Source organism: Chenopodium album, chromosome 27 (assembly GCF_948465745.1).
Source record: "Chenopodium album chromosome 27, dcCheAlbu1.1, whole genome shotgun sequence".
In the NCBI taxonomy this organism is placed as follows: Eukaryota; Viridiplantae; Streptophyta; class Magnoliopsida; order Caryophyllales; family Amaranthaceae; genus Chenopodium; species Chenopodium album.
In genome coordinates, this window is record NC_137860.1 from 35,096,007 (window position 1) to 35,122,775 (window position 26,769).

General features: G+C 35.0%; 3 protein-coding genes across 3 annotated transcripts; all 3 read right to left on the bottom strand.

The window, feature by feature from the left end:
• Nucleotides 1–3,073: 3,073 nt before the first annotated feature.
• Nucleotides 3,074–6,685, bottom strand: LOC145621429 (putative flavin-containing monooxygenase 1). Its single transcript, XM_081676159.1, has 5 exons — nt 6,210–6,685; nt 4,370–4,607; nt 4,049–4,224; nt 3,572–3,939; nt 3,074–3,421 (listed from the first exon to the last, which is right to left on the bottom strand). Exons 1-5 carry the CDS (start codon nt 6,645–6,647, stop codon nt 3,085–3,087), a joined length of 1,557 nt encoding a protein of 518 aa, XP_081532285.1. The 5' UTR covers nt 6,648–6,685; the 3' UTR covers nt 3,074–3,084.
• A 6,424-nt stretch (nt 6,686–13,109) lies between these two features.
• Nucleotides 13,110–15,575, bottom strand: LOC145621567 (beta-amyrin 16-alpha-hydroxylase CYP87D16-like). Its single transcript, XM_081676293.1, has 8 exons — nt 15,039–15,575; nt 14,757–14,906; nt 14,393–14,641; nt 14,221–14,310; nt 13,992–14,070; nt 13,530–13,636; nt 13,302–13,429; nt 13,110–13,210 (listed from the first exon to the last, which is right to left on the bottom strand). The coding sequence occupies exons 1-8, from the start codon at nt 15,573–15,575 to the stop codon at nt 13,120–13,122; spliced, it is 1,431 nt and encodes a 476-aa protein (XP_081532419.1). The 3' UTR covers nt 13,110–13,119.
• A 2,268-nt stretch (nt 15,576–17,843) lies between these two features.
• LOC145619190 (isocitrate dehydrogenase [NAD] regulatory subunit 2, mitochondrial-like) lies at nt 17,844–26,535 on the bottom strand. Its single transcript, XM_081673824.1, has 4 exons — nt 25,929–26,535; nt 19,174–19,413; nt 18,906–18,984; nt 17,844–18,423 (listed from the first exon to the last, which is right to left on the bottom strand). The coding sequence occupies exons 1-4, from the start codon at nt 26,433–26,435 to the stop codon at nt 18,149–18,151; spliced, it is 1,101 nt and encodes a 366-aa protein (XP_081529950.1). The 5' UTR covers nt 26,436–26,535; the 3' UTR covers nt 17,844–18,148.
• Between the last annotated feature and the right edge of the window lie 234 nt (nt 26,536–26,769).

The following is a 26,769-nucleotide window of genomic DNA, read 5'->3' on the forward strand; positions in this document are numbered from 1 at the left end:
TAATCATGTAGATGTTCAATTATACAAATACGGTGTTTTTTTATATATAAACTTATAAAACAACGTAGAACTGTAGAAGTACCCTAGTAAAAAGGATAAGTTCTAAACTCGAGGGTGTGAATGGTGATGATGGATGGATGGCTACATTGAATATAGAAGCGAAGCTGGCCCATGAATTTCTCCATTAGTTTGCAGCATGTTTCTAGTGGATGTAGCGAAAGAAAACGTGTTTAGAAGGCTTATAATCTCTCATTGTCATAAGGTAATTATCAAACATATGCAAATGTTTGTGAGTGATCATGATTTGAAACGAGTCCATGGCATTATGCATTTGGAAGGCATGGTGATAGAGGAAACATCAAACATCTTGAGCTTCTTCGAATCTTATGGGTGTAACTCAATAGTTGGACTATTACTCACCCTTTTTCTTTCTCATTTCACCGATTGTGAATTTGATAGGATTATATACCAATAATGGAAATCATTGACTTATTACTCTCTTTTGTTTTAGTGGTGTACCCTATTCTTGCATATATGGTTAGAATGTCTTCTTCGGAATGAAAATTTACTTTATACCCTGATACTAGTATATTTATACAAATCAAAGTGTTGCAACTTTTATTCTATTTTCTTTTTATGTTTTTAACAAAAATATTGCGATTATCACAACATGAATGAAGAATAATTGTTTTACAGATTTTCCACCAGTTGTAACATACTTATTAGCGGATGGAGGACTAACATGGAAAAAATGACCAAACAACCATATTCAATTAAGAGATAATCATCAATAGGTGTAGTGTCAAAATATGGAAGTATTGAATCTCACAACTGAAATGGAAAACATTAGGAAAGCCAATAAAATGTACTCGTAGTAAAGTTGCCAAGGGAAGCACAACTTTTCATACTTCTTTGAAGATTACCTCTTCAATTATTCAATTTATTGTTAGATAACTCGAATTCTACAAATGAACAGAGGATATGCACAACTAACCCACCAAGTGTTACAAAGTGGGATAACAAATTAGAATTACAGAATACAGAGATGAAATCAGACCACACCAGAACAAAAAGACTAAAAAGAAATTGTAGAATGATAATTTACACGTTGAGTGGTGGTGTTCGGATACTCCTGCTGCACATAAATATTATGGACTTCAGGCTAATTAACCTCTGCTCTGTCTCGGTCAATGGCATAGCATACATATATTGTGTCAATCACATCATCGAGCAGGTGCACAAAGAAACCGAGCACCACTATGAGCAGCAACCAAGCCAGGCCAGGAGGGAAACGTAGTATGAATACACTCCAAGACTTGTTACACCATTTAGAATAGCATAGACCTAAAAACATTCACACATTCCGCTTTAATTGAACACAACTTAAGTAAATGAGGAACCAAAAGATGATAGCAAAACTTCCTTACCATGATTATCCCACTAATTCCTGCTCCTACTATACCCACTACTTTCCTTTCCATTTGGGATGGTTTTATTTCTACATTGTACTTAGTATAATCATGTTTATTATGTATGCATAATAAACAAGACAATTTATAGTTCGCCAACAAGTTGAACTAGTATTGCCTTGTCGGAAATGATGACACTTGCAACATTATAATAATATATATAATTAGTGTGTGTCCCGGGCGATGCTCCGGGTTACTAATTTGTGTATTTCTATAATAAGGTAATTATGTTCAACTATTTATATATAGTGTGTGGTTCGAGCGTTGTCTCGGTTGTCACTTTTTTTTTTTTTAACCTCATATGCATTTATATTCTCGTCTTGTGAAAAATAAATGAATCACCTAATTCACATCACCTCTAATGTACTTAATAAATGAATAGAATATATATTATTATATGAAATTTAAAACATTAATTAAAGTTGGTTGAGATAGTAAACGTATCACATTTATGTATCTGAGGTTTTGGGTTCGAAACTAGCCTAAAGTATGTTTTATTTTGTTAAATGATGGTAAGCTTACGTGACACATATACTTTGGATGTGATGTGGCATTATGACATGACGTATTTACTGTGAAGAGTGCCAGCCTTAGTTGAAGTTCAAAATTAATTGTTATATCTCTCCGAATGAAAATTTAATTATCCCAAAACTTGGTGTTCCGACAATTTTGTATTTCTTTAATATATCTCGGAATCAACAATTTCTCACACTTATTAGTCATACTAAAGTCAGTGAGATGCGAATCGGATATAGCACAAAATCGTTGTTTGATTTGATTGGAATAACACACGTTTCAAAAAATTGATCTAATTTATTAAAAAAAAACTTGCAATTCCAAAGAACATTGGTTGATTTGGATTTCCATACTAAAATTGATATGATACTATAATCTATTTTATCCCTGGATTAACTTGCTATAACACACCTAGCACTTCACTTTTTACCTGGAATTGATCTTTTCCCTTCGAGTCCTTGTAGAGCAAAACATTAAAACCAAAGTTTAATTTAATATACTTAACATGATATCACACATTCACAAAAACTTATTATTGTTTATCATTCATTATTAAATTGGTTTAAATTAGTGTTATCTGAGGAATCGTGACACTTGTAACATACTACGTAGATTATTAGTACTAGTAATTAGATTAGTGATCATGTGCTTGCACAAGTATTATACCTGCCAAATTATACAGTACATATATTGTACTTTTCCTATTCACAATTATTTCACATGCCAAATTTAATACATATGTTATATTTAGAGGTGTCACAAATCGACATAATCCAATCTGACTTGACTAAAACCCATTTCAAATTTCGACTTATATGGACATAATAATTTAGCTTGACTCAACTTTGAAATAGGCCCCGATCCAATCTCACCTAACTCGATCCAAGTAACCAAATTGGGCAAAACTTGAGTTGAGGCCTAGTTTACAATAGTTCGTAGATTCAACCTCATTCCTCATGTGTAATGTCCTTGTTCCTCATTTAGACCCTAAAAAAAAAAATCTAGTATGTTGTCAAAAATATTAGCTTACAATCTTACATACAATACAATATACTAGTGAATATAACTATGCCTTCTAATTAAGGCAGTAAATTTAGTTTTAAGCATAGTCCATTGGGCCGTATGGCTCGAACAACTCAGCCCAAAATCCGTACTTTCTCTTTGGGTTCAAGCCCATGTCAATGCAAAGTTGATCATTATAACAAATATGCAAAGCTCCAATGCAAGATCCTCTGTAATACTTGCCTGAGTACCTCTTCATAAACTTCTCCCATTCTATAACATCTTTCTCCATCTCTTCAATACTTGGCAACTTAAATTTGCCATCGAGTAGTTCGAATAACCAACGACATCTTATTTCCGAAGTGTACAAGTTTGCTAAGCTCTCCGAAAATCCAATCACTCCAAGTTGTGGAATTCGTGGATGGATACATTCCCTACAAGTTCATCATGACGTACATTATAAACTTTAATAAGCTAATCTAACTTTGATGTCGTCGTTGTCTCAAAAGATCATCTAATGAGAATATAACAAAGGTTTCATTGAAGAGATTTTTGACATATATAAAGCATAAGATTATACGAACCTGTACAATGGAAGTGTTTCATTGGAGGAGCCAAACATGTAATCCTTAAATTCGGAAGATTCAAAAATGTCTTTGAGCTTTTTATCACCCTTGTATCCCGTAGCAAAAATAACCAAGTCACTCTTAATAGGCTTCGTCGATTTAATACTATCGTCGAGTTTAACACCCTTTTCAAAGAAGCTAAAGGCAGGGGATCTTTTCAAAATAATACTTCCTTTCTCAACATTGTCATAAAACCCATCTGGGACTATTGAGAACTTACAAGAGTTAACTTCTTGTAGGAAGCTATGGTCCGGTACCATGTCGAATTTCTTCAGAGGATGTCTGTTCAATATATAACTTTCGACAAATTTGCTAATTCCCCATCTCTGCAAGGAAATAAAGAACGTACATTGTTACACACTTACACTACTAAAGATTATGAACATATATTCAGTTATTCACGAATCAAGATCAAAGAAAGAGCCTAGTACGTACTAGAGGTGAAAGTAGTGTCGCTAAGAGACTAAGTAGAGGCCCCTCTCTGGGCTTATGTAGCAAGAATTCCGAAAAACGGTTCATATACAAGCTTGTGATAGGAATTCCCCAAGGAAAGAGGTCTGGTAAATTCCAATGCGGAGTCCTGCATATTACCGTGCACGGATGTTCTACTCCTGCACCCAACATCTTGCGTTACTTTTTCGTCATTTAGAACATATGCGACACATTATATAATTTTCAAATTTAGTTGTCACATAACTAGCTAATATGAAACACGTACATGACCAACTTGTACATATTTTATATGCAATTACGTACCATTGGCAATCGAACACTCCATAGCAATGTCAAGAGCAGATTTTTGGAAGCCAATCACGGTAACTCGTTTTCCTTTGATTAAATTTGTAGCAGATTGATAGTCCAAGGCAGAATAATCCATAGAATGCATGACCTTCCCTTGAAATACCTCTGGCCCTTTGCCTGAAGGAAACTGTGGTATGTTCGGTAGATCGCTGAATCGTCCAACACACAAGATCACAAAATCTACTTCCATTACCTGCGTCATTAATATAAACCATACAATTTGCAACATCACTCTAATTATACACTTTTAATAAACCAATCGTTCTTAATCATTTAATTGTATGTGATATATTAAGGGTTTAATTACAACACAAAATCAACCTGAACACGAGCTGATTTGATAGATTAATCAAATTATAAAATTATCTTATGTTTTACATAGTTTTTGATAATTTTGTGATTAATAACAAATGAACACGACATATAAAACAAAATCGACACAATTGTTTGCCGACAGACCTACAACTATTCGATATATATATATTCTACCTCAGTTTTTTTATTAATTGACGTGTTTTGACTTTAGCACTATTCACACACTCCCCTTTGACCATATTTTGTGATTTATATGTAATGAAAAATATAGTCATGTGCGGTGTTGTTAGATTCGTCACGGTATATATTTTCAAAATATCAACTTTTTATAATTTTTACTTATCGGTAACTAAAGATATTAACGATTTGATTTGTTCATTGGCAAACATGACTAAATAAATGCGTCAACTAAAAAGAAACGGGGGGAATATTACTCATTCTAATTCCAACCACACGATTTTTTTTTTATGGCTTTTGGTTATTATTTCTCCATTGTACTATGATACAGAATTAAATCACATGGCACCCGTGAAAAAAAATATGAAAAAATCATATGGCCCCCAATTTGGCCATTACTATCAAGAACCTTGTCTACTCGTCATTTTCCGTTGGTTGATAATTTATGGCATGAGACACTAAAATGCCCCTTTCCAAAGCCAGTCATCAATCATCAATCACATAGTATCAACTTGTCCTTTTTATGGTATATAAAGTGATACTACCTCCGTTACAGGTGCAACGATTATAAGGTAGAGAGGGAAAATGTCTAATCGTTGCATATAATTTGTAACGGAGATAGTATTATAATTATAAATATTGAATGAAGATTGCAATTTATATGTTGAAACTTGAAAGCACATCTTTTCACTTTCTGATTGTAGTAACAATTTACAAGTCAAATACAATTATAAATTTATAACAGACCATGTTAAATTTATTTTATTGTGATTATTCAAAAAATATACTGCCACTATTTTATACTCCCTCCGTTTTAAAATACTTGTTCCACTTTTTTTTTTCGGCCGTTTTTAAATACTTGTTCCATTTTCTTATTTGGAAATCTTTACAATAATTAATTAATTTCTCTCACCTAGTGGACTCAACATATATTCTCTCTCCTCCAATTCTCCCCACTACTTTTACCTTTTACATTTTTTTATTCTTCCACCAACCCCCCTACCTCCATATTTTATTACTTTCTTCAATTTCTCCTAAAACTCCGCGCATGGAGAAATGGAGCAAGTATTTAAAAACGGAGGGAGTATCACTTGCAACAAAGTAGTATTGTTTATGAGATACGGAGTATTAAATACTCCTTTGTTAATAATGTTTAATGTTTGTCTTTTAATCTTTACAAAAGAAATGACTCAACTAAATTAAGACGAGTTTTTTTTTTTGCATTTTCTATTCAGAGCAAAAAAACTAAAGATAGAGCAAGTACATAAAAACAAATATTGGAAACAATATAAAAAAAATTTACCTCAGTGGATTGATTAAGGAGATGTTGGATGTTGACGGTCCATTTGCCCTTATTACCAAAGGGATCACCATTACCACCCCAAAGAGCCCAAGATTGAATTTCTTCATGGGATGGACCTTCATACTTAATACTAACAACCTTTGTATTAAATCTAACATGTTTAAGCAAATCAAAATGCTTAGCATATGATCTTATGTAATCAATAACTTGATTTTTATCAGGATGAAGTTGTTCCAAAGAAGAAGGCCAAGGGTAATCAGAGAATTGGAACAATGGTTTAGGAGTTTGAAGCTTAGTAGTCTCCACAGTTTGAGTCCAAACACCACCAATGGCGCTACGAGACTCGAAAACAATGGGGTGGAAGCCCTTAGAAAGGGCATACTTGCATGCTAATAAGCCACTAATGCCTGCTCCTACTATGCAAACTTTTCTTTCCATTGTTTTTGTGTAATGCAAAGTATGGAATATGATAGCTTTGTAACTATAGGCTTATCTTAAATGACCATGTTCTCAAATGAAATAACCTAGCCTCTTTCTTTATATTGATTGACACTACGAAAATGTGGTCCAATTATTAACCCTTTTCTTTGGGTAGTTTGATTAAGAGGAGAGGCTTGAATATCTAACAATAATATAGGCATGTGATTTTTTTGTTTTTGGATCGGATAAGTTATTGTTTTTGGTATCTTGTACTATCTTATACATATAGTAGTAAGCTTAGAGCACTCTCACTCGTGGGCATTTTTTGCCCATGAGGAAAATTATTTTTTTAACAAAAATCGAATTATTGCTTCCCACTCGTGAATGCGTGAGAAGTTGTAAATATAAATTGTCCTTGAGGAAAAATGGCAAAGATGAATGAGAAAGTGGATAGAGTGACAATGACATTCTTTTTTTGCCCATGAATGAGAGTGGTCTAAGTAGTGTTTTTCGGTAATAAAAACAAAATAATTCCAGCATTTTGATAAGTTCTAGTCATATCGACATAACAATAGCATGTAAGGTAGATTAGTTTAGACAACTTGTCCCAACTCACATGTGGGTCATTAACACTTCAAGTCACAGTTTAGAAATCGATATAATAAACCTTAGCTTGATTTAATAGTTAAGGATACTTGTTGAAAGTAAGATGAATAGGAGAAAAACTATTTTTGCATTGAAGTAGCTAGAGGTACAAATTAACAACAATCTCCAAGAAAGAAATAAACATTTCTAATTTCTTGTATCAAATACAGAGTATTCAGAACAATATAACTAAGACTTTGAACTTCTTAAGCTTAATTCTTCTTAACTTAACACGAAGAGCATTTCGGAATCCTAAAATGGGAGTCCGAACGATTTCTCCATTCTTGATCTTCTCCCATCCGTTCATACAAAGCCCCCCAAAAATCATAAGTCCACCAAAAGTAGCTTCTTACAAAAAGAAGCTATTAAATGAGAGTGGTCTAAGTAGTGTTTTTCGGTAATAAAAACAAAATAATTCCAGCATTTTGATAAGTTCTAGTCATATTGACATAACAATAGCATGTATGGTAGATCAGACAACTTGTCCCAACTCACATGTAGGTTATTTTCCTAACACTTCACGTCACAGTCAAGGAAATTAAAACAATTTTTGCATTGAAGTAGAAGTACAAATTAATAACAATATCAATAAAATCTCCAAGAAAGAAAACAACATTTCTTGTATCAATTACAGAGAATATGCAAACTTTTCTTTCCATTGTTTTTGTGTAATACAAAGGATGGAATATATATGATAGCTTTGTAACTATAGGCTTATCTTAAATGAGCAGGTTCTCAAATGAAACACCCTCTTTATATTGATTGACACCGCGAATATGTGGCCCAATTATTAACCCTTTTCTTTGGGTAATTTGATTAAGAGGAGAGGCTTGAATAATATAGGCATGTTTTTTTTTTTGGATTGATTATTGTTTTTGGTATCTTGTACTGTCTTACACCATTCAATTTGCCTTAAAACGGTCAACTTACCGTTTAAAACATGTACCGATTTCGTGAACTCAAGTCTACCACGGACATTTTGACAATATATAATGGTCATGTATGATTCCAAACGTCATTATATGACCCTAAGATATATCCCCTAGGGTCTCAACTCTCAAGACTTTTCGATACCGGGCCCCATAACATCAATAATTCCTCAATAAGCGTGGATAAGCCTTCAATATTGGAATTTTTTGACCATTTTTTAACCAGAAATAAAAATTGCAGAGATATTTACCATGGTCACTAATACCCTCTGTGAGTCCAATAGGGTGGGTGGAACCATTCAATTTGCCTTACAACGGTCAATTTACCCGTTCGAAATTTGTACCGATTTCGTAAACTCAAGCCTACCACGAACATTTTTGACAACATATAATGGTCATATATGATTCCAAACGTCATTACATGACCCTAAAATGTATCACTTAAGGTCTTCTTTTGCCACTGGGCCCCGCCACATCAAAAATATCTCAAAACGTGTGGATAATAGTCTTCAATTTTGGAATTATTTGACCATCTTTCGTCCGAAAATTGCCGAGATGTTTACCATGGTCTCTAATACCCTCCGAAAGTCCAATTGGATGGGTGGAATAATCCAATTTGCCTTAAAACAGTCAATCTACCCGTTCGAAACTTGTACCGATTTGGTAAACTCAAGTCTACCACGGACATTTTCAACAACATATAATCGTCATATATGATTCCAAACTTCATTATATGACCCTGAGATGTATCCCCTAGGGTCTCAAGATTTTTCGCCATTGGGCCCCGTAATATAAAAAATTCCTCAAAAAGCGTGGATAATAGCCTTCAATTTTGGAATTTTTTTGACCTTTTTTCGCCCGAAAATAATTGCCGAGATGCTTAACATTGTCCATAATACCCTCTGGAAGTCCAATTGTGTGGGTGGAACCATCCAATTTGCTTTAAAACGGTCAATTTACCCACTCGAAACTTGTACCGATTTCGTAAACTCAAGCCTACCACGGACATTTTTGACAACATATAATCGTCATATATAATTCCAAACGTCATTATATGACCCTGAGATGTATCCCCTAGGGCCTCAAGACTTTTCGCCACCGGGCCCCGTAACATCAAAAATTACTCAAAAAGCATGGATAATAGCCTTCAATTTTTGAATTTTTTTTACCTTTTTTCGCCCGAAAATAAAAATTGCCGAGATGTTTATCATGGTCCCTAATATCCTCCGGATGTCCAATTAGGTGGGTGGAACCATCCAATTTCCTTTAAAACGGTCAATTTACCCGTTCGAAACTTGTACAGAATTGGTAAACTCAAGCCTACCACGAACATTTTTGACAACATATAATCGTCATATATGATTCAAAACGTCATTATATGAACCTGAGATGTATCCCCTAGGGTCTCAAGACTTTTTGCCACCGGGCACCGTGACATAAAAAATTCCTCAAAAATCATTGATAATAGCTTTCAATTTTTGAATTGTTTTTTACCTTTTTTCGCCCGAAAATAAAAATTGCAGATATGTTTACCATGGTCCCTAATACCCTCCGGAAGTCCAATTGGGTGTGTGGAACCATCCAATTTTCTTTAAAACGGTCAAATTACCCGTTCGAAACTTGTACCGATTCGTAAACTCAAGCAAACCACGGACGTTTTTGACAACATATAATCGTCATATATGATTCCAAACGTCTTTACATGACCTTGAGATCTATCCCCTTGGAGTCTCAAGATTTTTCGCCACCGGGCCCCGTAAAATAAAAAATTCCTTAAAAAGTGTGGATTATAGCCTTCAATTTAAGAATTTTTTTGATCTTTTTTCGCCCGAATATAAAAATTGCCGAGATGTTTATCATGGTTTCTAATGCCCTCCAAAAGTCCAATTGGGTGGATGGAACCATCCAATTTGCTTTAAAACGGTCAATTTACCCATTTGAAACTTGTACTGATTTCGTAAACTCGAGGCTACCACGGACATTTTTTACAACATATAATCGTCATATATGATTCCAAACTTCATTATATGACCCTGAGATTTATCCCCTAGGGTCTCGAGATTTTTCTCCATCAGGCCCCGTGATATAAAAATTCCTTAAAAAGCGTGGATTATAACCTTCAATTTTGGAAAATTTTTGACCTTTTTTCACCCGAAAATAAAAATTGCCGAGATGTTTACCATTGTCCCTAATACCCTCTGGAAGTCCAATTGTGTAGGTGGAACCATCCAATTTGCTTTAAAACGGTCAATTTACCTTTCGAAACTTGTACCGATTTCGTAAACTCAAGCCTACCACGGACATTTTTGACAACATATAATCGTCATATATGATTCCAAATGTCATTATGACCCTGACATGTATTCCCTAGGAACTCAAGACTTTTCGCCACTGGGCCCCGTAACATCAAAAATTCCTCAAAAAGCGTGCATAATAGCCTTCAATTTTAGAATTTTTTTGACCTTTTTTCGCCCGAAAATAAAAATTGCAGAGATGTTTACCATGGTCCCTAATACCCTCCGGAAGTCCAATTGGGTGGGTGGAACCATCCAATTTGCTTTAAAACAGTCAATTTACCCATTCGAAACTTGTACCAATTTCGTAAACTCAAGCTTACCACGGACATTTTTGACAACATATAATTGTCATATATGATTCCAAACGTCATTATATGACCCTGAGATGTATCCCTTAGGGTCTCAAGACTTTTCGCCACCGGGCCTGTAACATCAAAACAAAAAGCGTGGATTATAGCCTTTAATTTTGGAATTTTTTTGACCTTTTTTCGCCCGAAAATAAAAATTGCCGAAATTTTTATCATGGTCCCCAATACCCTCCGGAAGTACAATTGGGTGGGTGGAACCATCCAATTTGCTTTAAAACGGTCAATTTATCCATTCGAAACTTGTACCGATTTCGTAAACTCAAGCCTACCACGGACATTTTTGACAACATATAATCGTCATATGTGATTCCAAACGTCATTATATGATCCTGAGATGTATCTTCTAGAGTCTCAAGACTTTTCGCCACTAGGCCCCGTAACATCAAAAATTCCTTAAAAAGCGTTGATAATAGCCTTCAATTTTGAAATTATTTTTACCTTTTTTCACCCGGAAATAAAAATTGTCGAGATGTTTACCATGATCTCTAATACCCTCCGGAAGTCCAATTGGATGGGTGGAACCATCCAATTTGTTTTAAAACTGTCAATTTACCCGTGCGAAACATATACAGATTTTGTGAACTCAAGCCTACCATAAACATTTTTGACAACATATAATGGTCATATATGATTCCAAACGTCATTATGTGACTCTAAGATGTTTCCCCTAGAGTCACAAGAATTTTCGCCCTCGGTCCCCGTACCATCAAAAATTTCTCAAAAAGCATGGATAATAGCCTTCAATTTTGGAATTAATTTTACCTTTTTCGCCTGAAATAAAAATTGCTGAGATATTTACCATGGTTTCTAATACGCTCCGAAAGTCCAATTGGGTGGTTGGAACCATCCAATTTGCTTTAAACGGTCAATTTACCCGTTCGAAACTTGTACCGATTTCGTAAACTCAAGCCTACCACGGACATTTTTTACTACATATAATGGCCATATACCATTCCAAACGTCATTATATGACCCTAAGATGTATCTTTTAGGGTCTCAAGACTTTTCGCCACCGAGCCCCGTCACATCATTTTTTTTTTGGAGGGAATCACATCAAAAATTCTTCAAAAAGCGTGGATTATAGCTTTCAATTTTGGAATTTTTTGACCTTTTATCGCCCGAAAATAAAAATTGTGGAGATGTTTACCATGTTCCCTAATCCGCTTCGGGAGTCTAATTGGATGGGTGGAACCAGCCAATTTGCCTTATAACGGTCAATTTACCCGTTCGAAACTTGTGCCGATTTCGTGAACTCAAGCCTATCATGGTAATTTTTTGACAATATATAATGGTCATACATGATTCGAAACGTCATTATATGACCTTAAGATGTATACCCTAGGGTCTCAAGACTTTTCACCATAACTAAGCTTAGAGCACTCTCACTCGTGGGCATTTTTTGCCCATGAGGAATTTTTTATAAAAAAAATTCAATTATTAATTCCCACTCATATATAAATACTAGATTAGGTCCCGTGCCATGCACGGTTATTTTAATTACTCCATATTTTCTTTTTATAAATTAATTTATGCATTTATGGCATACAAAATAAAAAGTTAATATCTTTGTAGAATAAATTATATTCCACCATAAATACACTTCTTTAAAAAGATTATTTATTTTCTTTTTAATCCGTACTTAATTGGGTAATAACATAAGAAAGGTAAATATATTATTGTTTGTTTATCTGATTGACAAAAAAAAAAAAAAAACTTTTCTTTTAAATAACTTCTTTAAATAAAATTTTCTAAATTTTAAAAAAAAAATACTAAGGACACACCCGAAGATGACACGTGTCATTGCTGGTGTGTCTTTTTGTATATAGTTATTGATAAAATGTCCATGAGAAAAAAAAATGTGAAGGAGGACTGAGAGAAAGTGGGTAGAGTGAGAATGACATTTTTTCTGTTGAATGAAAGTGGTTTAATTTAGTGTTTTCCCGTAATAAAAACAAAATAATTCCAGCATTTTGATAAGTTCTAGTCATATTGACATAACAATAGCATATATGGTAAATCAGACAACTTGTTCCAACTCACATATGGATTATTTTCCTAACACTTCACGTCACAGTCAAGGATACTTGTTCAAAGTAAGATGAATAGGAGGAAATTAAAACAATTTTTGCATTGAAGTAGAAGTATAAATTAAAAACAATATCAATAAAATCTCCAAGAAAGAAGACAACATTTCTTGCATCTATTACAGAGTATATGGAACAATATAGCTAAGACTTTGATCTTCTTAAGCTTAATTCTTCTTAGTTAACTTAACACGAAGAGCATTTCGAAATCCTAAAATGGGAGTCCGAACGATTTCTCCACCCTTGATCTTCTCCCATCTGTTCATACAAAGCCCCCAAAAAATCATCAAAAAATAAGTCCACCTAATGTAGCTTCTTACAAAAATAAGCTATTAAAGATCAAGTTTACCTGTAATTAGTGACAAGGTTATGAAGAAAAATAGTCATTAACACTTTAGCAAAATCTGCTCCTGCACATTGCCTTGTTCCTCCTCCGAATGGCATAAAGTTTTTTGCTATAACATCAGGCTGCATTTCCTGTTATTAATACATGATTACAAAATAAACTCGAGTAATTAAGGTTCGTTTGATCATCTTATAATAATCATGTACTCTGTTAAATTTATAGGCAACTGACCTTCCAGCGCCAAGGATTAAATGTAAGTGGATCATTGTATATGTCAGAGTTATATTGGCATGCAGATGTCACTAACATAATTGTCCATCCTGCTGGAATTGTATACCCTGCAAAGTATATTATGTACTTATTAAGTTTATTGGCCTAATCACTTCACTCAATCAGGAAGGTTTTACATAGTAACCGGCCAGCACGAGTTATTGGACTAATCACTTCACTCAATCCGGAAGGTTTTAGTGTTTTACTTAGTAACCGGCCAGCATGAGTTGGGCTGCCACTTTTTCGTGGTGTAACCCTTTACCCTTCTAGTATGGTGTGTTATAGGCTATTTTAGTCGACGGACTTATATATCTTCCTAGCAAAACTTCATGAGCACATGGCTTGGCTCATGATCAGCTCTAGTTTTAAAGGAAGTAAATGCAAATTAAGAATATGAATTGCTAATTTTCAAATTATGTATACCATTAATTTCGATATCTTTCAGTGTTCTCCTGAGTACTCCAAGTGAAACATTTCCAAGTCTCAAAGATTCATTAATCACCTGCATCAAAAGTATATGATAAGTTAAACATAACATATAATAGCACCCTTTATTTTATGGTCTTTTAAGAGGACTAATTATGCATATATAAGAGTATAGTATACGTTTCAAAAAAAAAAAAAAAAAAAAAAAGAGTATAGTATATTTTACTTGAAGAGTGAAAGTCATTGATTTCACTTCAGCCCAAGTCAGGGGAGAATCAGGGCTTTCTCTGTTCATGATGATCCTCTCATGCTCAGCCTGTTTAAGGGAAATTTATTTGTAATTATGGAAGCTTAAGAAAAGAACTCGAAGTTATAGATGACATATCAACTAAACAAACCTCTAATTCTTTCAAGACGTGAGGATTTTCTGACAAGAATTTGAGGACTAAAGTTAATGTCATGGAGGTAGATTCAGAGCTAGCAAAGAGGAGTCCAAACATAATCTGTAGTATAAATTCCTCGGACAAGAACTTCTCGGTGCTGAGGTCTTTCAGAGCATGATCTAGGAAATCCCCTCGATATGACTCTGGTGTAGTGAGCCTATCCTTTAGAGCAGTCCTCATCATATCCATTACTTCTCTTTGGCTCTAATCAGATTATGTACATAAAACATTTCAGAACAACAGTAAAAATGTTAGTTCAGTAAAAATTAGGTGAAGAGAACATGGCCTAATAAGTAACAAAATCGCGTGTTTTGGATACCTTTAAGCAGCTATGGTAAGTAGTGCCAGGAATGTTCAATGGTAAAGAGAAAAGTCCTTGTGTAATATTACCAAATTTCTCCCCTATTTTCTCCTTGCTCTTGTCAGAATCATATCCAAATAGTTGCTTTGCTACAAACTCTATAGTCATCTTCATTCACATAAAACATAAACCAATTCAATTTAATTAGTCCCAAGTAAATCATATATGCTTATTTAAATTAGCACACAAGAGATAAAAAAAAAAAAAAAAAAAAAAAAAAAAAAGGGGGAAGAACTGTACAGTTAATGCGGATTCTTTAATATCAATGGTATCCTGAGATGACCATCCATGTAGAGTGTTTCGAACCAAACTTTCAAGGTGAGGGAGCAAATTTACCCTAAGGCTTTCAGAGCCAAAATGGCTTAAAGTAAGGTTTCTAAGGTATTTATGCACTAGGCCAGCAGCAGTAGTCCTAGCTTCACCATCTTGAGCAAATAACTTAGAGAATGTGTCTAAGTACCACATTTCAACTGACTTCCCTTCTTGTTGCACAATGTACCGGTTGAAGCCTGGATCAGCAGACATCACAACTGGCCTTCCAACAAGTCGCGTTTGGAATATAGGCCCATACCTTTGAACTCTGGTTCGAATGAACGAGGGAAGGTCTAGGGAGTAACTAGGGATAAGGAGTTGAAGGGTTTCTCCTATAAGAGGGAAGCCTTTAGACCCTGGAGGTAGAACAACTTGTTTTTCTCTTGAATTCCTCCTTTTTAATACCAAGAGAATAAAACATATTGCTACTATTGTTGCAACATATAAACCCACAGTTGGCCACATTTTTATTGTAACACCTTTCTTAGAAAATGCTAGCTAGTAAATGTATGTAATAAGTCTTTTTTTTTTATGAATTATGTGATCATGAAGAGAACCCCTTATATAGTTTTTAGAGATTTGAACAAGATCCAAAAGATTTGTAGCAAAATACGATTTATCGAAATCCAAATGACACATGAATATGAAACAGATTAAGATGATCAAATAGATCTTGGTTATTGTAAGACCTATAGATTTTATGACATTATGTAATAAGATCAGATTTATTATGTGATCAAGATTAGTCAACATTGTACTAGCTTGGATTGTCATGCCCAAATATAGCAGAAAGGTGTCCAATTATAAAATATACTACACAGATTTAAATAAAATAAAATCAAATCAAGAAGTTGACGAAAATTTATTGACTTGGAGATTCTAATTATAAAATTAAATGTATATTAGATATATTAACATTTTAAGATCATTAAAATTGTTTGCACAAAGTTCTCAAAAGGGTTGCTGTGGTGTAGTGGTTATCACGTTAGTCTTACACACTAAAGGTCCACCTTTTTTCCCCTTATTTCTTTTAGATCCCATTCTTTTACTTAAATTATTCTGGTCATTAACTGTACTACATTGTTATACTTAATTTGTATGTTCTAGTATGCAACATTGAAATAATGCCTTGTTAGTTAAGGTTTACGATTAAGTAGCATTGTCAAAACGGTTTGACAGTTCGGTTTCGGTTCGGTTTGAAATCGGTTCGGTATTCAATCGGGTCGGTTTGGAATCGGTTTAATTGTCTCACGGGTTGGTTTTGGTTCGGTTTAAATAGTTATCGGTTCGATTCGGTTTCGGTTTATTCTTAAGCGGTTTTAATTCGGTTCGGGTTGTAAACAGTCCGGGTAGTAAACGGTTCGGTGCAGACGGGTTGCAGTTTGCTAACGGTGCGGTGTAAACGGTTTTTATCCCGGTTCAAACAGTTTCGGTTGGAAACGGTTTCGGGTTAGAAACAGTTCGGTTCTTTTTTGGTTCAGTTTATAACTGGTTCGGTCCTTTTTCGGTTCAGTTTATAACTGGTTCGGTTCTTTTCGGTTCAGTTTATAACTGGTTTGGTTCTTCGATGGTTTAACCACTTTAACGTTATTCATATCGGTTCCATTTCAAGTTTACTAAATTACGGTCCGGGTCGGTTTTCGGTTTCAAAAAATAAAATGTTTATCGAGTTGTTTGGATTCGGGCAGTTAAATGGTTTTGGTTTGAAATTTGATAGTACTTGCTAACCTTTTTCGTTCACAAGTTTTATATAAAGTCGCGAATCATTTCATATTTACTATTTAGGCATCATATTATAAACAAATTCTCATTGATTTTATAAATACATATTATGTTCTGTTTCAAGTTTAGTCATACTGATTTTACTAGTTTATTACGAAGTAGATTATAAGAGTTAGTGTATTAATGTATTACTGTGTTTACAATTAGGTTATTATATACTTCTTATTTAATCATTTATATACATGACTAGAGGCAATAGTGTTGCTAATAGTTTGAGGCAGGGCCTGAGCCTGCTTGTTTTGCTCTTGTTTGTGAACACTGATTATCATTAATGAATGATTTGCCTTGCTATTTTAAAAAAAAAATATTCTAAGATTTCTAATATTTAATCCATTTAATTATATTCCCGTCAAAAAAAAAATCCATTTAATTATATACAAAAGGTTGTAAACGGTTCGATTTAGAAGCGGTTTGGTTCATAAACGGTTCGGTTTATAACCAGTTTGGTTTACAAACAGTTCGGTTTTTAAATGGTTCGGTGCAAACGAGTAGCAGTTTGCTAACGGTTCGGTGTAAGCGGTTTTTTTGCCAGTTTAAACGGTTTCGGGTTGGAACCGGTTTCGGGTTAGATACAGTTCGGTTCTTTTTCGGTTCGGTTTTCTTTCAGTTCGGTTTATTTTTGGTTCGGTTTGTTAACGGGTTCGATCCTTATACGGTTTAACATTATTCGGGTGGATTCGGTTTCGGGTTTACTAAAATACGGTTCGGGTCGGTTTTCGGTTTCAAAAAAATCGGTTTTTAATCGGTTCGGTTCTCATTTGGGTCGGTCGGTTTCGGGCAGTTAAACGGTTTCGGTTTGAAATTTGACAGCACTACGATTAAGGGTTGATAATTTCATTTTAGAAGGTCGATTCTTCACATTTCAACCCCAAAATATTGATGATATGATTACAATTTAATAATTCAACATAAGATCATAACCAATGTCATATCTGTTGAGGAAAAAGAGTTCTAGCTTGATATTGATCTTTATAATAAACACCGGAAATCAAAATTTATTACTGAAGTAGTTTCAGTGTAATCGTAACAAAGATTTGGTATAATGAATCCTCAATTCTAAAAGCAATTCTAAAAGAACGCAAAACTTCAGTAGCTGAGAAAGGAAAGTTACAAAAAAAATTCCCGTACCCAAAAAAGTTTCAAAATGGGAAACTCTGCCAAGGAGAGTATTATCTCCCCCGAAATGAATCACTTGTTATGTTGCAAGGAAACGACCGAAACAATGTGCAGTATGGTAAGAAAATGTCAGTAGATCATCAATCCAGATTGGCTAAAACAGCATCAACAACTTGTTGAGTAGTACTATTACCACCAAGATCCTTGGTTCGGTACTTGCCCTCTTCGATTACATGCTGCACGGCAGTCTCTAATCGATCTGCAAACGAAGGGAACTGAAGGTGCCTCAACATCATGGCTGAAGAGAGAAGCAAAGCAACAGGATTTGCCTTCTTTTGCTCCACCAATTCTATCTTCCCTACATTTCCAGCTGAAGCACCTTGCTCGAATACAGCATGCTCAGGACCGACATTACCTAAAGTTCATCGAGCTTATTAGATGTTCAAAAATTTGGAAAGGCTTCTATATCAATGAGTATGCTTTGATCTAAGATCAATAATTCCACCCAAATAAAGGTTTACACTACAGTAACTATGTAAAATGTTCAAAGTTACAAGCTTACAACATGTAATCGATAGATACCCAATGTGGGATATGATCATATGCAGCTACCATAACAAAAGCCCTGCCCTCTATTATACTGGTTTTTTTTTTTTTTTTTTTTTTTTTGTCATGAGCAAATAGCTTCACATATTAAAGCTGATTTCAATAAATTCAAGATTCAAACAGATTTTTAGTGAGTTTTTTTTTTTGATAAGTTAAATAAAACAGGACCAAAAGCATATACTTGGGATATGGCACAGACCAATATAAAGTTAAGAGTTCTTATGACACGCAACTTTAATGAACAAAAGGAAACTGAAAAAGATTGAGGTTGCAAAGGTTAAAGGACAATACCTCCTGGCATGACCCCAGTTCCTCCAGCAATACCAGCAGCAACATTAGATACAAGATTACCATATAAGTTTGGCGTAACCTGTCAAATGTAAAACACAACAGACCTCATCAGAAAATGTATTATCAGATTGCCACTGTCTATTTTCACAAAAACCATATGAGAATATGACTATATGAGTAGTCAGTGTATATGGGAGTCAGTGTATATTACATGATATTAAAGGATATAGTCACGAGGAACAGGAGAAATAGGAATTAGGATATATACCATCACATCAAATTGCTCAGGCTTCGACACAAGCTGCATGCAGCAGTTGTCCACGATGATCTCATTATACTCAATGGTAGGGTACTGTGCTGCAATCTCCCGGCAAGATTCTAAGAAAAGCCCGTCTGCAAGTTTCATGATATTGGCTTTATGCACAGCAGTCACTTTCTTTCTGTTGTTCAAGTAAGCATATTCAAAGGCATACTTTGCAATGCGTTCAGAGCAGAACTTTGTTATCACCTAGTACAATAGAATTAGCTTTAATCTTTTAGACAATATGATAAAGGCAATAACTATACAGAGATTTTACAAACAGACATTAAACTCAATCTTCTAGACAGTAGAGGAAAAAAAAAGTCAACTATCAGCAACACAATAACTATGCGTTTCGAACAAAACTTTTAGTAGCATAATGTCAATTGCAAAAGAAAGGAGTTCTTTTTTTTTTTTCCTGGTAGCCCTTACAGGGCAATACAAATGACTTCACATCGCAAAAATGAGATAGATCTGCAGACATTTAGAAGCACATACAAAGATAGCAAGAGATGATATAAAAAGAGGCCAACATTAACCAAATTGATATAGAGCTCTAGAGAAATAGTTTGATGTGTAGATACAAGGCACTGAGCATTCATACATGTTCCTTTGTGTTTTCTTAGAAATTTTACATTAAGGCCTTTTGAATTCTTTCAACAACTGTATTGTTAGGCTAGAGACGATCAATGACCCAATATTTGAAAAAGAATTCCTCAAATACCAACCTTTCCCAGACCACATTAACCAACTCTAAACTTGAGCTAGCCCACCTCAAGCTTTAAAGTTTAAAGTCTCCCTTGGAACTATCCTCTCTCTTCGCTAGGCATTACTAATATCCACATCCAAAGGACCCCAACTAAGCCCCATACCCAAAACATGCATTACTACCCATTTATAGCCTTCAATTTTGTAATTTTTTTACCTTTTTTCGACCGAAAATAAAAATTGCTGAGATTTTTACCATGGTCCCTAATATCCTCCGGGAGTCAAATTAATTCGGTGGAACCATCCAATATGCCCTTAAACGGACATTTTACCCGTTCACAACTTGTAGTGATTTCCTAAACTTCAGCCTACCACGGACGATTATGACAAAATATAATGATCATATATGATTTCAAACGACATTATATAACCCCGAGATGTATCCCTTAGGGTTCAAGGTTTTTCGCCACCGGGCCCCGAAACCTTAAAATTTCCTATAAAAGTGTAGATTATAGCCTTCAATTTTGTAATTTTTTGTCATTTTTTCGCCCGAAAATAAAAATTGTCGAAATGTTTACCATGGTCCCTAATATCCTCCGAGAGTCAAATTGGGTCGGTGGAACCGTCAAATATGCCCTTAAACGGTCATTTTACCCGTTCACAACTTGAATAAATTCATAAACTCAAGCGTATCACGTACGTTTATGAAAACATATAATGATCATATATGGTTTCAAACGGCACTATATAACCCCGAGATATATTTCCTAGGGTCTCAACACTTTTTGCCACCGGACCCCAAAACCTCAAAATTTCAAAAAAGCGTGGATTATAGCCTTCAATATTGTTTTTTTAATTGCTGAGATGTCTACCATGGTCCCTAATACCCTCCAAGAGTCCAATCGGGTTAGTGGAACCAACAAATATGGCCTTAAAAAGTCATTTTACGCGTTCGCAAGTTGCATTGATTTTGTAAACTCAAGCCTACCACGGACGTTTATGACACTATATAATGATCACATATGATTTCAAACAGCATTATATGACCCCTAAATGTATCTCTTTAGGTCTCAAGGCTTTTCGCCACACGCCCCTAAACCTCAAAATTTCCTAAAAAAGCGTGGATTAGCATTAGCATAGTGGGACTGTTTGTATCGCACATTCGCACTAAACACGTAGTGAGCAGTATTTTTCTTTCTTTAAAATCAAATTGCAATATACTATAGTACTCGTATAATTTTTTAAAAAATAATGGTTCGAATAAAATAAAATGATTTGATTATTTTTTATGTTTAAACCAGCTCATCCTTTGGGCTAATCCAGATTCAGGGATCAGTTCTGGGTGGTTAGGTTCCAGTCCCCTCCCGATGTTTTATGTTCAAGACTTTTGGCCACCGGACCCCGAAACCTCAAAATTCCTCAAAAAGCGTGGATTATAGCCTTTAATGTTGTAATTTTGACCTTTTTTGGCCCGAAAATAAAAATTACCGAAATATTTACCATGGTCCCTAATATCCACTTGGAGTCAAATTGGGTCAGTGAAACCATCCTATATACCCTTAAATGGGCAATTTACCCGTTCACAATTTGAAGTGATTTTGTAAACTCAAGCCTACCACGGACGTTTATGACAACATATAATGATCATATATGATTATAAACGGCATTATATGAACCCGAGATATATCCCTTAGGGTTTCAAGGTTTTTCGCCACCGGGCCCCGAAATTTTAAATTTTCCTCAAAAAGCGTTGATTATAGCCTTCAATTTTGTAATTTTTTCGACCTTATTTCGACAAAAAAATAAAAATTGCCGAGATGTTTACCATGTTCTTTAAAATCCTCTGGGAGTCAAATTGGGTCAGTGGAACCATCCAATATGCCTTAAACGGTCATTTAACCCGTCACAACTTTTAGTGATTTCGTAAACTTAAGCCTACAACGGACGTTTATGACAACATATAATGATCATATATGGTTTCAAACTGCACTATATAACCCCGAGATGTATCCCTTGGGTTTTCAAGGTTTTTCGCCACCGGACCCCGAAATCTCAAAATTTCCTAAAAAAACGCGAATTATAGCCTTCAATTTTGTAATTTTTTTGACCTTTTTTCGCCCGAAAATAAAAATTGTCGAGATGTTTACCATAGTCCCTAATATCCTCCGGGAGTCAAATTGGGTCGGTAAAACCATCAAATATGCCCTTAAACGGTCATTTTACCCGTTCACAACTTGAAGTGAATTCGTAAACTCAAGCGTATCACGTACGTTTATGAAAACATATAATGATCATATATGGTTTCAAACGGCACTATATAACACCGAGATATATTCCCTAGGGTCTCAACACTTTTCGCCACCGGACCCCAAAACCTCAAAATTTCTAAAAAAGCGTGGATTATAGCCTTCAATGTTGTAATTTTTTGACCTTTTTTCACCCGAAAATAAAAATTGCCGAGATGTCTACCATGGTCCCTAATACCCTCCAAGAGTCCAATTGGGTTGGTGGAACAAACAAATATTCCCTTAAACGGTCATTTTACGCATTCACAAGTTGCACTGATTTTGTAAACTCAAGCCTACCACGGGCGTTTATGACACTATATAATGATCGTATATGGTTTCAAACAGCATTATATGACCCCTAGATGTATCCCTTAAGGTCTCAAGGCTTTTCGTCACAGGCCCCTAAACCTCAAAATTTCCTAAAAAAGCGTGGATTACAGCCTTCAATTTTGTAATTATTTTGACCTTTTTTTGACCTGAAATAAAAATTGCCGAGATGTTTACCGTGGTCCCTAATATCCTCCGAGAGTCAAATTGATTCGGTGGAACCATCCAATATGCCTTAAACGGTCATTTTACCCGCTCACAACTTGTAGTGATTTCGTAAACTTAAGTCTACCACGGACGTTTATGACAAAATATAATGATCATATATGGTTTCAAACGGCATTATATAACCCCGAGATGTATCCCTTAGGGTTTCAAGGTTTTTCGCCACCGGGCCCCGAAACTTCAAAATTTCCTAAAAAAGCGTGAATTATAGCCTTCAATTTTTGATTTTTTTTGACCTTTTTTCGCCCAGAAATAAAAATTGCTGAGATTTTTGCCATGGTCCCTAATACCTTCCAAGAGTCCAATTGGGTCGGGGGAACCAACAAATATGCCCTTAAACGGTCATTTTACACGTTTGCAACTTTCACTGATTTTGTAAACTCAAGTCTACCACGAACGTTTAAGACACTATGTAATGATCATATATGGTTTCAAACGGCATTATATGACCCCTAGATCTATCCCTTAAGGTCTCAAGGCTTTTCGCCACGGGCCCTTAAACTTTAAATTTTCCTTAAAAAGCGTGGATTATAGCCAAGGGAGTGCATAATTAGACCTAAATCGGAAACCCGACCGAAACTAGACCAGAATTAGACTGGACCGACCCGGACTGGTGGAATACGGTACGGTCCCCGGCCCCTAAAAATAAGGCATTCCGGATTTCCGATTTTGTCCAAGTAAAACCCGAAATATTCCGGTCCGGACCGTAAGCCCGTTTTTCTTAGAAAAAAAATAATAAAATCAGCCTTTACCCCCACTATATTTTACTAACCATAATTCCTCCTTGTAGAGTTGTAGCCGCCCATATAAGTCACATACAAACTGTATGTTTTCTCTTTCTCATTCTCACCCCCATTTTCCCTAACCTCTACTCTTACTGTCTCTCTCTAACCCTCACTCACTCATCTCAAGAGTCAACGTCGATCAAGCAACAACACTCGCATGTTAAAACTAGCCATCAACCACAGTCACCGCTGTCGGAAATGAAAAATAGCATAAATAACGATTATCCTCGACTTAGTTGAAGAAACTGAGTTTCGGGAGATTGGAGTTTTCAACTAATGGGGTCTTATTGCAACTAGCAAGGTAGTTTGTTCTAATAATGATGGCACATGGATTTTTTTTATTTTTATAAAAAGAAATATAAAATTGAAACAAACCCCCTGATTCAAATCGTGGTAGGTGGTTATATAATAGGAATTCCTATATAATACTTCAATTGTTATAGTACTCCTATTAGTGTAGTACAATTTACAGATTTACCTAGTTTATATTATTTGTTTTTCTATTTTTTTCCTTTTCTTTAAGATTTTATTTTAGGAAAGATGGACTATAATATGTAAAGCACTATTTTTTTTTATTTTTTAGAATTTATTTTGAATTTTAAATTTTTTTTGCCGAAAAACAATCTTTCCGGTCCAAAAAGTCTAAAACCGGACCAACCCGGAATTTTCAAGTCCAGACCGGAACCGGACCGGCTGATGGCCTAGCAAAGAAATATGTCGACTGGTATTGGAGACCACCCTTACCGGTTATAAGAACATTGCTCCTTAGCTACCACAATGGTCACAATAACGGCCTCATACTCCATACTTAGATAGGTAAATACATTCATTCAGGTAAAGCTTTTGGCTTTTGCCTTTAGGTCATTAAAAACCAGACAGAAATCTCCTGAAATGTAATGTTACTTCCTACTCCATTACAATAATCATTAAATCCAGACATATATACAAGCCCTAGTTAGCATCAAGGCAAAATTAAACAACAGTAGCATACTCATTGCATTGTCAGTGATGGGTCGAATAGGAGCCATACTGTACTCGTAACATAATGAATGGCTCAAGTAATGACACTGTAGAAGTATTAAGGTAAGCTTGAGGGTAGTATAGCTCCAATGATGGAACAGAACAAGGAGATTTGCAAAGAATACATGAATAAAACCACATTAACTGCTCCGGCACTCCCCTCATTTAACAGTCAACACCTATTAGATTTCAAGTGCTTTCAGTTGGACGGTTTCTTTCAAAAAGAAACACAGTATGAATTGGGGACAGGGGGGTTACTATGGTTGATAGTACTTACTAGCTAACTTACACTGACAACACAAGATGGTTATCATTGCACCATGATAGTTGGTTTACGAACAAAACAGAAACTAGGCTCAGAACCTCAAAGCCACAGTAGGACATAGAAATGTTACAAAGATAATAAAGAAAACAAAAGAAACTCGGTCTAATATCCCTAAATAAGAAGTATTAAAAAGAATATGATCATCCTTCCTCCTAATAGACATATTAGCATACCTTCAATAATAGTCAAAAGTCAGACCATAAGTCAGAAACCAACATATCTTTTTTCAGTAACCGAATTCCAGTCTCTGCACACCTCAAATCAGGCACATAACCATCATGTCTTTCTCCAAAATTCACAGGGGAAAATCAATAGTCTTGCTCACCAACTCATCCTTCTTTCTTAATATTATCATATCATCCTAAATTCCCAATGGCTTTATGCATATACAGAAGTTAAGCTAAACTCTTAGCTTCCTTACCCACCCCCACTTTCCCCAATAAAGGCATTACGCGAGCTAAGTGGCACTTGTGTAACAGTACAGGTAAAAATCATGGTGTGATAAATCCAGTATAATCATCCTCCACAATAGATTTAACCTCATCATCCATGATCATAAATCTCCCTCAATAACCTTCTCTATTACTATTAAATAAAAACCTTAAGAGACACTATTTTAAAAGCATAACAAATTTATTAATTGCCGGTACCAATACATGACCTGTTTTAATGAAAATGAGATATAATCAACTAACAAAAAAACACCCAGATTCACAAAGACAATGTGCTTCACTAATTTATGTGTTATCTAGCCGCGAGCAAGCGTTTAATCAATACACTTATTAACAATGCATAAAGCATAACAATTATAAATCCTCAATCTATGTACAAGTATAAACCATTATAATACACTAATCATAAACAATACAGTAATACATAAAGCATAATAATTAAAAATCCTCAATCTAAGTACAAGTACAAAGCATTATAATACATTTATCATAAAATTATTCATAAAGCATATTAATCTGACAAAACTAACAATAATTCCACACATTAAAATAATAATAAGAACAATAATAATCAAACAAAAATAAAAATTACCTTGAGACTCTCAACAACACCAGGAACAACCTCATGCTCTAACCCAGCATACTCTCCTTCAGAATTCTCTCTAATAACAACAATATCAACATTATCATGTCTAGTTTGAATACCTTTGACATTAAAACAATGAACCAATGAAGCGTAAAGATCAAGCTCCTTCCTCAGATGAACATTCAACGAACTAACCCCACCACCGACAGGTGTCATCAACCCACCTTTGATACAAACCTTATTCTCTCGAATTGATTCAAGAACACCTTCTGGAATCTTCTTCATATCACCATGAACCTCGTACTTCTCGAACACGATTGGCGCGTGCATTGCATCCATTACTTGTTCGACTGCACCCGTAACCAAAGGTCCGATTCCGTCGCCCGGAATTAGGGTCACTTTTCGGGTTGAACCGTCGCCGGGTCGGGGCATGTAGGTTACGGATCGGGTACTGCATCGGGTTATTGAGGGTATGAATTTTTTAAGGATTTGGAGGGATTGTCTTCGAGACATTTTTCTGGGTTTGAGTTTTTTTGATTGAATTTTAATGGAGTTTTTTTGTGTTTGAGAGAAAGGAGAACATGTGTGAAGAGCTGTAAAAAGGAGAGAGAAAGAGGTCACAGAATTTTATTTATTCTATTTCTATAGTCGTATATTGAAATGAAATCAGGGCTCTTCATGTTGATCAAGGGTTGGGTCTTACCAAACCCGGCCCAGCCCAATTCATATTCAGTTTTTTTTTTTTTTTTTTTTTTTTTTTTGGTAAATGTAAAAAGAGCTTAGCAAACTCAATTAAAAATGTGATTGGTAAAATTTGTATTCGTTGGGTTGAGAACTATAAGATTGT